The sequence below is a fragment of the Crinia signifera genome, chromosome 4 (genome assembly GCF_055691185.1).
Source record: "Crinia signifera chromosome 4, ASM5569118v1, whole genome shotgun sequence".
In the NCBI taxonomy this organism is placed as follows: Eukaryota; Metazoa; Chordata; class Amphibia; order Anura; family Myobatrachidae; genus Crinia; species Crinia signifera.
In genome coordinates, this window is record NC_139220.1 from 47,691,453 (window position 1) to 47,704,391 (window position 12,939).

Consider the following 12,939-nt stretch of genomic DNA (forward strand, 5'->3'; position numbering starts at 1 on the left):
TGTAGAGGGAGTGTTATGCTCCTGGAACCCTTCACTTGTACATTATGAGGACAACGCACTGTGAGCCGCCCTGCTACCAGTTAACTGGACATGTCCAGCAGTCACACACCACCAACAGGCCTAGAATGTGTCCATAGAGAAGTCACAGGACTATCCTGTGTGCAAGGCAGGACCCAGAACGTGTCACATGACAGGCACCTGGACAAGCAGTCACAGGTTACCACACATCACCTGTGCTATAGAGGTGCCTGACAGATGCAGCGAATCAGGACATTTCAAATGTAGCCAGCTCTTCATTTTAACACTGCGTCTAAAGGACGTAACCAAACAATGCAATAAGCATTATTGCTTTATGTAATTTATTTACTATTCATACACTTCCCCCCTTTAAAACCATAACATTCATGAACCACACAGGTTTTATGACTGATTGAAACCATGTGAAATGCTGCCTTGGATTAAGCGGGCCACGGAACCTGTGTAATTCATGAGCATCCCAGTTTGAAGGGATAGTATGGTAAGCCTAGTTACAGTATATAGGCTATTAGAAGCTTATGTTCACACACAGGCACCAGATCACAGGCTAAGTGATCTAACACAGATCAGGGAATAGCAGACTTCTAATAGCATAACCGACTGACCATATGGGATGAGGTATTTCATATCATACACAGTCCCAATTTATTCTAAAATCAGAACAGACATTGGAGTTTTCATATACAAGTGTCACTTGTGGATAGGACACAAGAAACCAGCCCTGAGTTTGCTTTGCTGTGTTCATAAACCTGTACTATACACATTGAGGTCAAATCAATTTACTGCGCTGTGAATAGCGCCAGGAGGGAGCTCTGGGAACTAATCACATGATCTCGCTGCTAAATCCAACAAGTGGATTTCTGCTCGCACCCCTTCTGGAGCGCAAGCAGAATTCCGACAGAGCTAGATTATGTTTTGTGACCTAGCATGGCGCAAACAGCATTGCGGTGGGGGACTTTAAATGGATTTGTTGTACGCTAGCCATTTTCCCCCTTCACTCACCTTAATCTGTGAATACTCTGGCTCAAACTGCTCTGTCCACAGATCCTGTTCATAGTAGAACAGGCCGTCGTTAATCACTTTCGCAAATTCTGAACTCATCTTGGCCCGAGACGTGTGGTTGCCAGTACGGTCTCCGCCAGGGTGCTTGCGAAGTGAAGGTGGCGTCTGTGTGACAATTAGGATTTTGTTTACATCCCGATCATCAATCTCATAATCAGAGTCCTCGTCTGACCAGTCCGTGAAGGTGTTCTTCCTGCCATCCATCTGCTCCATCTCTTCATCGAACATGAAGTCCAGCTCTTCTGGCTCATCCTGCTCTTTGGTTGGCTTTGGAGGAGTCACTGGGGTCGGGGTAGCCTGCTGTGGGAGCTTCTCCTCCTCCTCCGGCTTCTAGGTTAATTCAAAAGAGGGATTACTACTAGCACCAGCCTAGATTCCCTGGAGCTGGAACGAGCGAAGGGAGGGAGTCACAGTCATTCATCCATGCTTACGTTCATCTCAGCCACATCACTGGCAAAGAAGACACATTCTAGAATATTGATTTAAGAAGGGAAAAAAAAAAAAGGGAAGAGGTAATGTAATCTAGGAGAGTAGGGATTATAATGACACTTATCGAAAAATCTACCAACACATTTTTTGGTTTAGTCATTGAGATGATTTACCATGTATCGAGTATTCTCTATCGCATTTATCATTGCAGCCATATTTGTTTATTCGGCCTAGTTTCTATGAACGGTCCTCAATGACTAGACTCATGAATGGAATAAGAAGTGAAAGTAAGGCATCCCACGGCAATACCACCGGTACAATGACTACAATCAGAAAACAAGGTAGGACTACTGGACTCATCTGTACAAAAGTTATCAGACACTGGGCTAGTAAACCGTGGGTCCAAAAGGGATGCAGTTACAATCCCGGCGGTCGGAATCCCGGCATTCAGAATCCCGACGCCGGAATCCCGGCATTCAGAATCCCGACGCCGGAATCCCGACCGCCGAAATGCCGACACTTTCTCCCTCCTGGGGTGTCCATGACACCCCTGGAGGGAGAATAAATTAGTGTGCCGAGCGTAGCGAGGCACCGGGCCCGCTGCGTGGCGAGCGCAGCGAGCCTGCAAGGGGGGGCGATCCACGTCCCCCCCTTGTTGGCATTTCGGCGGTCGGGATTCTGAACGCCGGGATCCCGACCGCCGGGATTCAATACTGAATCCGTCCAAAAAGCTGTAAGGATGTACATGCCATCACTAGACCTAACCTTTGTTCTGGCTGGAGAAGGCCGTGGTCTTTTTTTTACTTCTATCCAGCTCTCAGAATCCAGGTCTGGTAAACTGGCAGAAAGGCCTTTGGGCATAGTCTTCAGGTTGCTGACTTCCGCTGACTTTTTGGCCATGGTAGGGCTGGAGTTCCGCGGGGAGCCAGGTGCAGATTCTGGAAACAGAAAAAGGTGGCACAAAGCATTAAAAACAAAGCAACCATCAAGATTTTCACAAGGTAGAAGAATGTAAAATCGGAAATTGTCTTACGGTTATTATTTCCAGACACAACTCACTCAAGCAACATAAGGCAGTAGGATGAAAAGCCCTCACCTGTCTCTTTCTGGAATCCTTGTCTGGGAACAAACTCTGGACAGTTGATGAGCTGGGAAAAATCGGTTTGAGCAGCATCGGCGCCAGATTGACCAGGCAAGGGCCAGATATCTGGCTGCTCCTTCCGCCTTATTTTCTCATCGATTATTTCCACAACTTTGCTGTCTTTTAGTGCCTGAAGGACAGATGGTTTCCAGTTTTAGCTTTTTGTTTAAAATGGACAGAGCAACATGGGGGAAACCCCCCCCTCTGGATCATGTTATAGACAAACATCTAATTCATTAAAAATGAATCGCTTCTAAACAATGACCTGTTTTCCTAGTAGCACACCGCTAGATGGGTTAAATCCCAACCACCCAACTCACCTTGACAATCAACCCAACGTCCGTGGTCAGAGCTTGTACACGGTGAAAACTAGCTATTAACCCGATAGGCAAGAAGCCCTCAGAGTCCATCTTTTTTCGAAGGAAAAAGTCTCTCTGTAGATTGTCCACACTAAAGTAATATTCTCTGCAAGACAGAAAATGTGAGAAGACTAAGAATTACAGAACACAGACATGGAAAGAGGACGCCACGACGGACCGTTTAAGGGATTACCCACAATGCACCACAATCTCTTACCATTGCGATAACAAGTGTTTTAAATATTACTGATAAAATACTAATATATCCTCTACATATACAAACATTTATGGTAATAAAAAGGTACACCCTGGGGGCAATTCATGAGTGCCCATCAGAGCAATTCAACCGCTGCACAGAGAGGGTGCCCACACTTTAGGCACCCGCTTTAGCCTTGCCAAGTGGCATAAACCGATTAAATTAGTATCTGCAAAGTGAAAAGTTGTTAGGACTCCTCAGGAGGCTGCAAGAAGAAAGCTTGGCACCAGAGGTGTACACACCTAACCGCAGAATAAATGTATTATTGCAGGTTAGTGCCATCTAGTGTCCTCCGGTGAAATCACTGGCCCTGACTAGCGATCTTACTGGATTTATCCTGCATGCAGGATCACTCAGAATGCTCTGTTACACAGTGATGTGTGCTGAGCGATCAGTCAGGACCAGTGTTCCAGGACTGACCGATTAATAACCAGTGTGCCAATTATTAATCGCCTTGAGATAGCAACACACGTGGTAGCGCATCGCCCCTACACACATTTGCTTAACACAAATCTCCCATACTAAATCGCTCAGCACAAATCTCTGTTTATGGGAGATCTAGACTGGGAAATCTCCCACACTAAATTGTTGACAACTAAAAGGGGCATACACTGAGCAATTATCTGGGCGCCCGTTATATCGCATGCCACTAATTAAGGCATGCGATGGGACCCGATTTTGAGGCTTTCCTGGGCAGAGTATACAATTTTAATATCGCATGCCATTATAATGGCATGCGACGCGATTATACCCGATATTACATTGTACAGTCACCCTGATGCCTGATTACAATGTTAAATGCACCCCCATACCCAATTTTTAATTGTACACCCACCCTGATCTGATGGGTGATTACTATGTGAAATGCCCCCCCATTGTTAACGCCACCCCAGTATCAACGCCAACCTGAAGTGTCCTCCGACCTTTTCATACCCCCACTATCCACGTCGGCGTGGAGTTGATTTTATATAGTGTGGCGAGCGCACGCGGAATATATGTGAAGTAATCCGCGTCCGCTCGCCATGCTTCGGCTCGGTGGCTCGCCACATTATATAAAATCAACTCCACTCCGACGTGGATAGTGGGGGTATGAAAAGGTCGGAGGACACGTACCGCCGCCCCTCACCAAGCTTCGGGTTGGCGTTGATAGTGGAGTGGCGTTAACAATGGGGGGCCATTTAACATAGTAATTACCCATCAGGGTGGGTGTACAATTAAAAATCGGGTCTGGGTGGGCATTTAACAAAGGATTCAGGCATCTGGGTGCCTGTACAATTAAAAATCTGGTCCAATCGCGTCGTATGCGATAGGATGTGATTTTTTGCCCTGCGATGAAAAAAAAAAATCGGGCGCTCAGATAATACACAAGTACCATTTTGTGCTATTTTCTAAGCAATCTGACTAGACTGCCTAGAAAGTAAGCACAGATCTCTCCGTGTGTATGCCCCTAGTGATTAAATAGCTCCTGCTAACTAAGTGCATGCAGTCAAAATCAAGTCAAATTGCTTAGCAAGTGACTGCAAATCTCTGTGCGTACAGAATGAGAGATACTGATCGCAATCTCTCATTCTGAACCATCACCTGGCCTTTTTTTGCTTAAGCAAAATTGCTTAGTAAAAACGCTTAGCACAAATGGGTTCGGTATGATTTACCTACAATCAAAATCCCGATGGTCAAAATACAGACAGCAATTGACCGACGGTCAAAAAACCGACATGTCAAAATACAGACACGGTCAAAATACTTACATATAAAATAGACAGGTCAAAGATTAGACACACGATTTTCATATTTTTTGGGTCTGTATGTTGACATAGGTCGTCATGAACCCCGTGTTTCGGGCACTATTCTATTCCCCCTCCGTATCCACTGGGATGGTAAAGTATGTACAAGTCGGTTTCAATGAAAAAATATCATGGAAAACTCATATTGACTTTTGGACCTGTCTAAATGTTGGTAATTTGACCGTGTCGTCATTTTAAATGTCGGTATTTTGACCTTGTTGGTATTTCAACTGTCGGTCAATGGTTGTCACTATTTTGATTGTAGGTAAATTGACTGCATCACGCACAAATCACTGTATGTGTATGTGCTCCCCATGGGAGATCTGGACACCAGAAAATCACCTTAGCACACATCTCTACGTGTGTATGTCCCATTAGACACAATAGGAGACAGGCATTTTGTGGGTAGAAGCAGGATGCACAAGAACACTAGTCCTCTTTTGGTTTGAGAAATCTCCCCTCTCCTCCAGTGAGAAGACTGAGTATTGGTTCAGACAAAAGAACAGCTGCCTATACTACAGATGGAGCCGATAGTGAGACGCACGCCCGGCCTCACCTCGGCGAACCGTGTTTGCCGAGACAGAACGCTCTGTCCTGCCAGCGGGATGTTGCCTGTAGGTGTAGGCAACAAGAACCTTAAGAAATGCCATAAACTATTTAGATTACCAGTAACTGGAGAAAATGTTATGTACCATTACAGGGTTTTCTGAACATAAGAGGTGACTTACATTTGCCGCTTGATGTAGTCTTTAAGCAGCTCCTGGTCTACACTGTACAACTCCGAGCTGCTCATGTTGTCATAGTAATAGGTGATGTTACTGGGATATTTGGGACCTCGAGACCCATCTGAACCTTCAAACTTCCTGTACCCATACTGGTAGTCAAAATGAGCTGTGAAAGAAACAATGTTGAAAGCAACATACAGTGGTCATGTAGCAGATATCGGTCTAGCTCAGCCAAGCCTACACCCACTCCGTCTAGCTAAAGCAGGTAATACTAGGGATGCCAATCCCGGGGCATTCTTTCAATCCTGGGATTCGGGATTGAAAAATGCTCAATTCCGGGATTCCTGGTATCCCGGGATTGGCTTCCCTAATCATAAAAAACACACTGTCCGCTAGCATATTTACTAGCATGGCGCCCACTACGCTAATTGCTTAGAGGGCTTTTCTGCGTAAAAAAATAATAATAATCGCATGGGCCATTTTAGTGGCATGCGATACGATTTTTTTTTTAGTTAATTTATTCACTGCTCATGTCCCCAGGCCATCTCAGCGCATGGCATCGCACCTCCCGCAAAATCACATGCGATTTTCTGGGGTGCCATGCCATGTCAGACACTTGTATGGCATGCAATAAGCGTGGCAAGCGCACGCGGAATCCATGTAAAGTAATTTGCGTCCGCTCGCCACGCTTCGGGCTCGGTGGCTCGACACACTATATAAAATCAACACCACGCCGACGTGGCGGAATGAAAAGGTCGGGCGGACGCATTCCGCTGCCCCTCGCAGGGCTCGCTATGCTTCAGGATGGCGTGGCTAGTGGGGCGGGTCATTCAGAACTAATTGCATGCCATACAAGTGTCTGGCATAGCACCCCAGAAAATCGCATGCGATTTTGCGGGAGGTGCGATGCCATGCGATAAGATGGCCTGGGGACATGAGCTGTGAATTAACTAAAAAAAAATTGCATCGCATGCCGCTATAATGGCCCATGGGATGCGATCTCCCTACGGTGCCGTACATAGGGAAAGTGGGCGCTGTGCTAGGAAACAAGTACCGAGAAATCTTTAAAGAAAATAAAAAACAAACCCGTTTCCATATAACTGGGAAATGCATATACTTACAGCGCGTGCCTCCTCTTCCGCGTCCTCGCCCCCTCCCTCGCCCACGACCTCTTCCTCTGAAGCCACCACGGACTGCTCCCTCACTTTTGACACTAGAGGTGTCATCGTAGTCTGGCCAGTCCCTCTCCTGTTTGTTATCCGGATACCAAGCTGTGGGCACAGAACGATGATCAGAAGTGCAAGACACTAAATTTGTGATTGCTTGTACTACTGTTAGTTACAAGTACAGTATATGGTAACCGAGTACTGTCACTAAAGGACTGCAGTACTTTTAGACAGTTTACAGATGTCCTGCTCATGGCTATAATCTTACTGTAGATTTCATTCTTGGCATACAGTGAAACTAACATCAGATATCACCGCACCGTAATTGGTGACATCGTAATCTTCTTGTTCACAAGGTATTTACAGGTGCTCACATGTAAATTATGCCACGTGTACCGTATGGTCATCAGCTTAGCATTACAGACATCCTCAGGATCACAGGTGAAAGAATTAGCACTATATTGTGTCAGCAAGAAATAAAAAAACCTGCGACCCAACTAAGTGATAGACCACCAAGTGATAGTCGCTTGCAGCCACTTTTGGAGGCTAACTTAACCGATACAAGGCGGGATGCACTATCATCCGCCAAACCCTAACTCCCCCCCCCCCCCTCCACATATGCAATTAGTATCGCATAAGGGCAGATCTGGCGATAAGAGCTGCACTTTGTGGAGCAGCGGATGGGGGATGAGCGGGTCCCCGCAGCTCTGCCCCCTCCTCCTGCTCGGCAGCCCCCTGCTCAGATGGCTGCAGGGCTATGCCTCCTCCTCCTCTGCACCCAGAAGAGGTGCTGGGAGGAGGTCACTGATCCAGACAGCACAGCAGGAGGCCGTGTCAGAAGCCCATAGGCTTCTATGGGGTATCACTATCTTTTGTTGGTGATACCTTCCACAGCAGAAATCTGGTGTGCGCGTTTCCCTGCATACCAAAATGCGGTAAAAAGGCTGATTACGGGCTTTTTACCACATTTTGCCTTTAGTGCATCCCGCCCATAATCACTCAATGCACAATATAAATATATATATGTGTATGTATGTATGTATCTATCGACCTATCTATCCAGTAAACTCACACTAAGGGGCGTATTCAATGGCCCGACAGCTGTGACTGTCCCGTTCTCGGTCTGCTTGACCGAGAAAAAGCAGGCGGGAATCAATGTCCCACCTGCAGCAGGTTGAGAAGGGGGGGCCTGGTTGCGAGCTGCAGCCGGGAAGAGGCGAGCTGTGGCTGGGAGCTCGTCACTTCCTGGCCGTTCTCGGCAGAATGAGCCTGACTGCTTGTGAAGTCGGGCTTGTTCTACCGAGATACCCTGTTCAATGCTGCAGCATTGAATAGGGCCCCCGCAGCCATCTCCGCCATTGGGAGAAGGCAGCGAGAGATTGAATACCCCCCCATGTGTAAACCCGAGGCGTTCATACAGGTGGGGTTTCGGCATCGGGCACGCCCATCGTTTTAAAAATGCTGGGCGTTCCCCTGGGAAGCAGACATGGTGTATGGCTGACGTCACTTGATTTCAGCGGCTGTAATAGAAGTCAGTTTAGACTGACTTATTACCGAAAGCAGGAGAAATTATTTGATGGTGAGCGACCATCGAAGGATTTCTCCTGCTAGTGGCCGCATGCGAAGGGATGTGTTGGGCACGCGTGCCAAGTGGCGTTGAGGTGCTCACTATGTAGCGAATGTACGCTGCCTAGCGAACCTGAATCATGCACTTAATTTTGATGGATTCAGTCTCTCGGAGAACCCAAACGTATACATTCCTCAACAAAAAGGGGAATGCATTAGATAATACATTGGGAGAAAAGATAGGATCTGTGTGTAAGATACAAAACCCAATATCGCTTATTACCCAACAGAAGGTCAGGATAACATGGTAGACTCTGTAATCCACTACCTGGCCTGCAGTAATCACATTAGAGCTAGGCTTCCTACACAGGAAGTCCAGTCACACAGGTGTCCGCCCTCACTGGGACGTTACATCGCTCTATCCCTGCCCATACCTTTCGGGTCGCTCCGATTCAAAGTGTGACGCTGCTGCTCATTCTGACGGTTGTTCCTGGTAGTAGTTTTGTCTCTTGGTCCGTCTGGTTTCATCTCAATCTGCAGGGGAACCCATTTGTGTTTATTTCCTGTGGTGGAACAAGAAGTAGGACAAGGTGAGAAAGTGCGGAGATAGTGACTGAGGGATATATGTATGAAGCAGTGATAAGGGAGGAGAAGCGATAAAGTGCCTGGTACTTTATCACTGGCCAATCAGATCCTAACTGTTCATTTACAGGCTGGGTTAAATAAATGGAGAAAGTTAGGAGGAGCTGATTGGCTGGTGATTAAGGGGGAGATTCTCTAAACCAGAAATGCGATAAAAACCCAGTTTTCAGGGTTTTTTTAACCGCATTTCTGTATGCTCTGTCCCCCCTGTGCAGTAACACCGCTGCAGAAGGAAATCGCCAGCAAAAGCTGGTGATTCTCTGTTGAAGCCTATGGGCTTCTTACCTCCCAGCATGCCCCCGCTGTACCCGTCACTCTGCGCATGCGGACTCCTGGGTCTCTGACCCGGAAGTCTGGTGCCGGTACTGCATCGCAAGGGACAGCTCTTATCACAAGAGCTGTCCCTTGCGTTAATAATCGCATATGTGATTATTAAGAACGCGGTGGCCAGCGAGGGGAGGGGGGGCGAAAACGGGCAGCGGATGTTAGAACATCTCACCCTGTGTACCAGGCACTTTATCAGTTCTCCTCCCCAATTGCTGCTTCATACATCTACCCCATAATTTAAAAATGCTAATTTTAATTCTTAGAAGTGATAAAAGTAAATTGCAGAAATGCCACATGAGGTGCATCCACTTAGATCCATGCTTTCAGTATTAGATTCTAAGTGGACTTTTATTGAATCTTTTTTATAGTCCCAGTCATTAAGTTTTCCAGGACATTTTAAACTGTTATAATAAAAAAAAACAATGAAGAATTTAGTGAAACCCACCCGACACAGTACCTTTCTTTTTGTGGGCTGAACGTGGCCCATCATCATCCCCATTCTTCTCCTCACTGGACTCATCAGATTTTACTCTTTGGTTCTCCTTACCGTCCGCACTCTCTTCTTTCATTTCCTTCCTCACAAATGATCTCCGGGATGGCTGCAACTTTGAAGGGGGCTATAAAACAATAAAAAACAATCCAATTGGCAACTGGACTTGGACAAATCACTGTATTTTGGACAGTTTGACACATATATATGTATATAGCAGACCTATGGTGATATACAATGATGGCTGCATGACAATAATGTAGCCCATATGGGGCAATTAGCATGTATGTCTCAATAAGGCCCATAACCACCTGACGGCAGATAAACAGGTCATGGGTTATCTAGGCTGGAAGTAATAGGACAGCAGCTAGTAGTCTATGGAGGGAGAATAGTTTGATACTTCCGCAGCTGCAGTCTAAAGTTGCCCATACACTAAGCCGAGGAATACTGTCCGTCAGGCTTCCTGGGTAACACGATCGAATAAGATACATTTGCGGTCCTTTTACATACGATGCCTCCTATGCAATCCCAGCAACAACAAATCCTATGTGCAGAACTTAATCTCCGGCTCCGATCCAATCAAAATCGGAGGTTAGGCACATACAACTGTGCACCTTTCACCCGATTCATCAGTCCAATCTGTCAAAACCAGGAGAAAAGTGCCCAAATCGTAGAATCGGAGCCATGAAAATGACCAGGAGTTAAACAAATGTGGCAGTGGAGCAGATTATATTTCTGCATGCATCCTGCCAAAAGCCAGGTTCTGGGTGCCCAAACTGTGGTGTACCCAGTAGTTTGCACAGGGTTGAGCCGCTTTATGTGGCTAGTTCATGTGGATGCAACATGCAGAGTGAGTAACGTGACGGGGGCTGTAGGCACAAGAAAACAATTAACCGTGCCTCATGTGCAATCATCATCCGAACCCACTCACAAGAGAACAGAACACTGTTTTTTCCCTCCAGATCACAGCCCAGAATACATTAAACTGTTTTATTTAAATGTTCTAGTTCTACGATCAATTCTTCAGGAAAAAATAATGGTGAAGGTCAACTGAAAAAAAATCCCCATACATCCATCTGAAAATCAGAAATTGTGAAGAGTAGCAAAAAAATATAAAATAATAATAAAAAAAATAATAATAAATATTGCACAATTTATAAACTGATAAATTCATAATTAAAAAAAATTAATAAAACAAAAATTCAAGGAAAAGCCATGGGCCAACAAAGGACGAGTCCAATTTATGCTAAAAATAATCAGATTCCAGTAAATTACGCTACACATTAGAAAGGATGTAATCTCTAGCTTTTCTACCATAGACAGCCATTTTAAAAAGATAAAAATTAATTGGCAACTGTTCCGTGAACAACTGAACGGTTCCATAAATACAGCAGGTCTGCACACATGAAAACTCATTCACGAAGGTGGTGAAGTGCAGGATAAATGCAGTTTTGTGTAGTCAAAAGGTCTACGTTTACATGATTGCAGCAAAAAAACCCCCAAAAAACAGGTATCGACCTATGGCCACATTTATTAGGATGCAGAAGTGACAACCCGATTGGTAGGAAAAGTTAAGGGGTTCGGAAGGAGGAGTTAGGGAGTGGAACTCCCTTTGTGGATCACAAAAGGGTGACGGAGATGGTTCATCTACACTAGTATGCCGGGCCTAGACAAACTGTGGTCTTCCATGCCAGTTTTAGCATTCACTAATAAAAGGGAAATTAAAAATATTTAATTGTCTAATAGTGACATGCAAATATGCAATATAGATTTCTTACCACAGCCTTCTATGGGGGCAATTCAATTGTTTTTGAGTGCCTTTTTGAGGTGGCATGAAAACAAATAATAAGTGCCCTGCTTTTAGGTGCCTAAACTGCCAGTGCACCAAGTACTATGTGCAGATTTGGCGCTTTAAGCATCTGAATATTGTGCATTCAGGAGCGACAAGTCTGGACAGTAATGGGTACCCGCAGAGCTTGCGTCCATCTGCAAGACAATTACAGCTGGTCGGACGACCATTACTTAAACATGGCCATAAAAAAATGTAATAAAGCAATCCGATCAATATTTTAAGTGAAAAAAATAAAAGCGGTACTAGGTTCGTCTTCGCAAACCTAGGACTTAAATGGATTTTCCCAGTGCAGTTCCAGGAACCGGCAAAGCCCATTCACCTTGAAATGCACTTGGAAGATGTGTAGGTGCCCTTGAACCAAAAATAATATAAAAAAAATAAGGATATTTGGATGCTTGAGAGTTTTTATCTAATTATGTGAAAAATAAATCAGAAAAATAGTCTATATTAACTTTTCTAAATGGATTTACAGTAGAAGACCATCCTTATTTAAAAGCAAAATACCAGCAGATAAACTTTTTGACATGAATCCATCTTTCCAGAAGTGGTAAAAGAAAAAAATAATAATAATAATTTTAGGGACAATAACTTTTTACTTATCACGCTCAAATTAAACATCACACACCAGCCACATATGAACACACAAAGCTGTGAGCTGCAAACGTCCAGTGATCAAAGGCTGAAACCAGAGCGAATGCTACAGTCGGGAGATTCGGCATTTGGGTGCGTCAAGCACATCATTAATTATCAATCAGTCTGGAAAGAAAGTAGGCAGAAAAGACGAAAAGATGGAAGCAAAGCCATTCCATGTATTATAGACCAATGACTTATTCTTAAACGTACATGTACACTAATACTACACTGCAGCCTGGGCCAATAATCTACCTAGAACCAGGAGGTAAGAGGATGCATAATCTGCAGATTAGCCTGCAGATAAAAGGCAGTGTCATCACAGCTTAGGATATGGCAATAAAAGAAAAACAAACAGAATCCGTCCAATTAACAGTGATATAACTCTGCTGCTGTGGAACCACTTTCCGGGGTGTATATACATATATATAGCTTGAAACTGACCCGGCCGCTCCATCTGTAAACTACAGGTAA

General features: G+C 45.0%; 1 protein-coding gene across 5 annotated transcripts in view; it reads right to left on the bottom strand.

The window, feature by feature from the left end:
• LARP1 (La ribonucleoprotein 1, translational regulator) overlaps positions 1 to 12,939 on the bottom strand; it is a 50,307-nt gene that overhangs the window by 8,057 nt on the left and 29,311 nt on the right. For 3 of the 5 annotated variants that reach the window (XM_083181723.1, XM_083181726.1, XM_083181727.1), the window contains exons 4-11: positions 9,939 to 10,110; positions 8,959 to 9,087; positions 6,914 to 7,063; positions 5,796 to 5,958; positions 2,989 to 3,133; positions 2,624 to 2,798; positions 2,293 to 2,465; positions 1,039 to 1,428 (exon numbers count right to left, since the gene is read on the bottom strand). In XM_083181723.1, the coding sequence (XP_083037849.1) occupies positions 1,039 to 1,428; positions 2,293 to 2,465; positions 2,624 to 2,798; positions 2,989 to 3,133; positions 5,796 to 5,958; positions 6,914 to 7,063; positions 8,959 to 9,087; positions 9,939 to 10,110 (1,497 nt within the window). The remainder of the gene's footprint in view (positions 1 to 1,038; positions 1,429 to 2,292; positions 2,466 to 2,623; positions 2,799 to 2,988; positions 3,134 to 5,795; positions 5,959 to 6,913; positions 7,064 to 8,958; positions 9,088 to 9,938; positions 10,111 to 12,939) is intronic. The other 2 variants (XM_083181724.1, XM_083181725.1) reach the window with 2 other exon arrangements.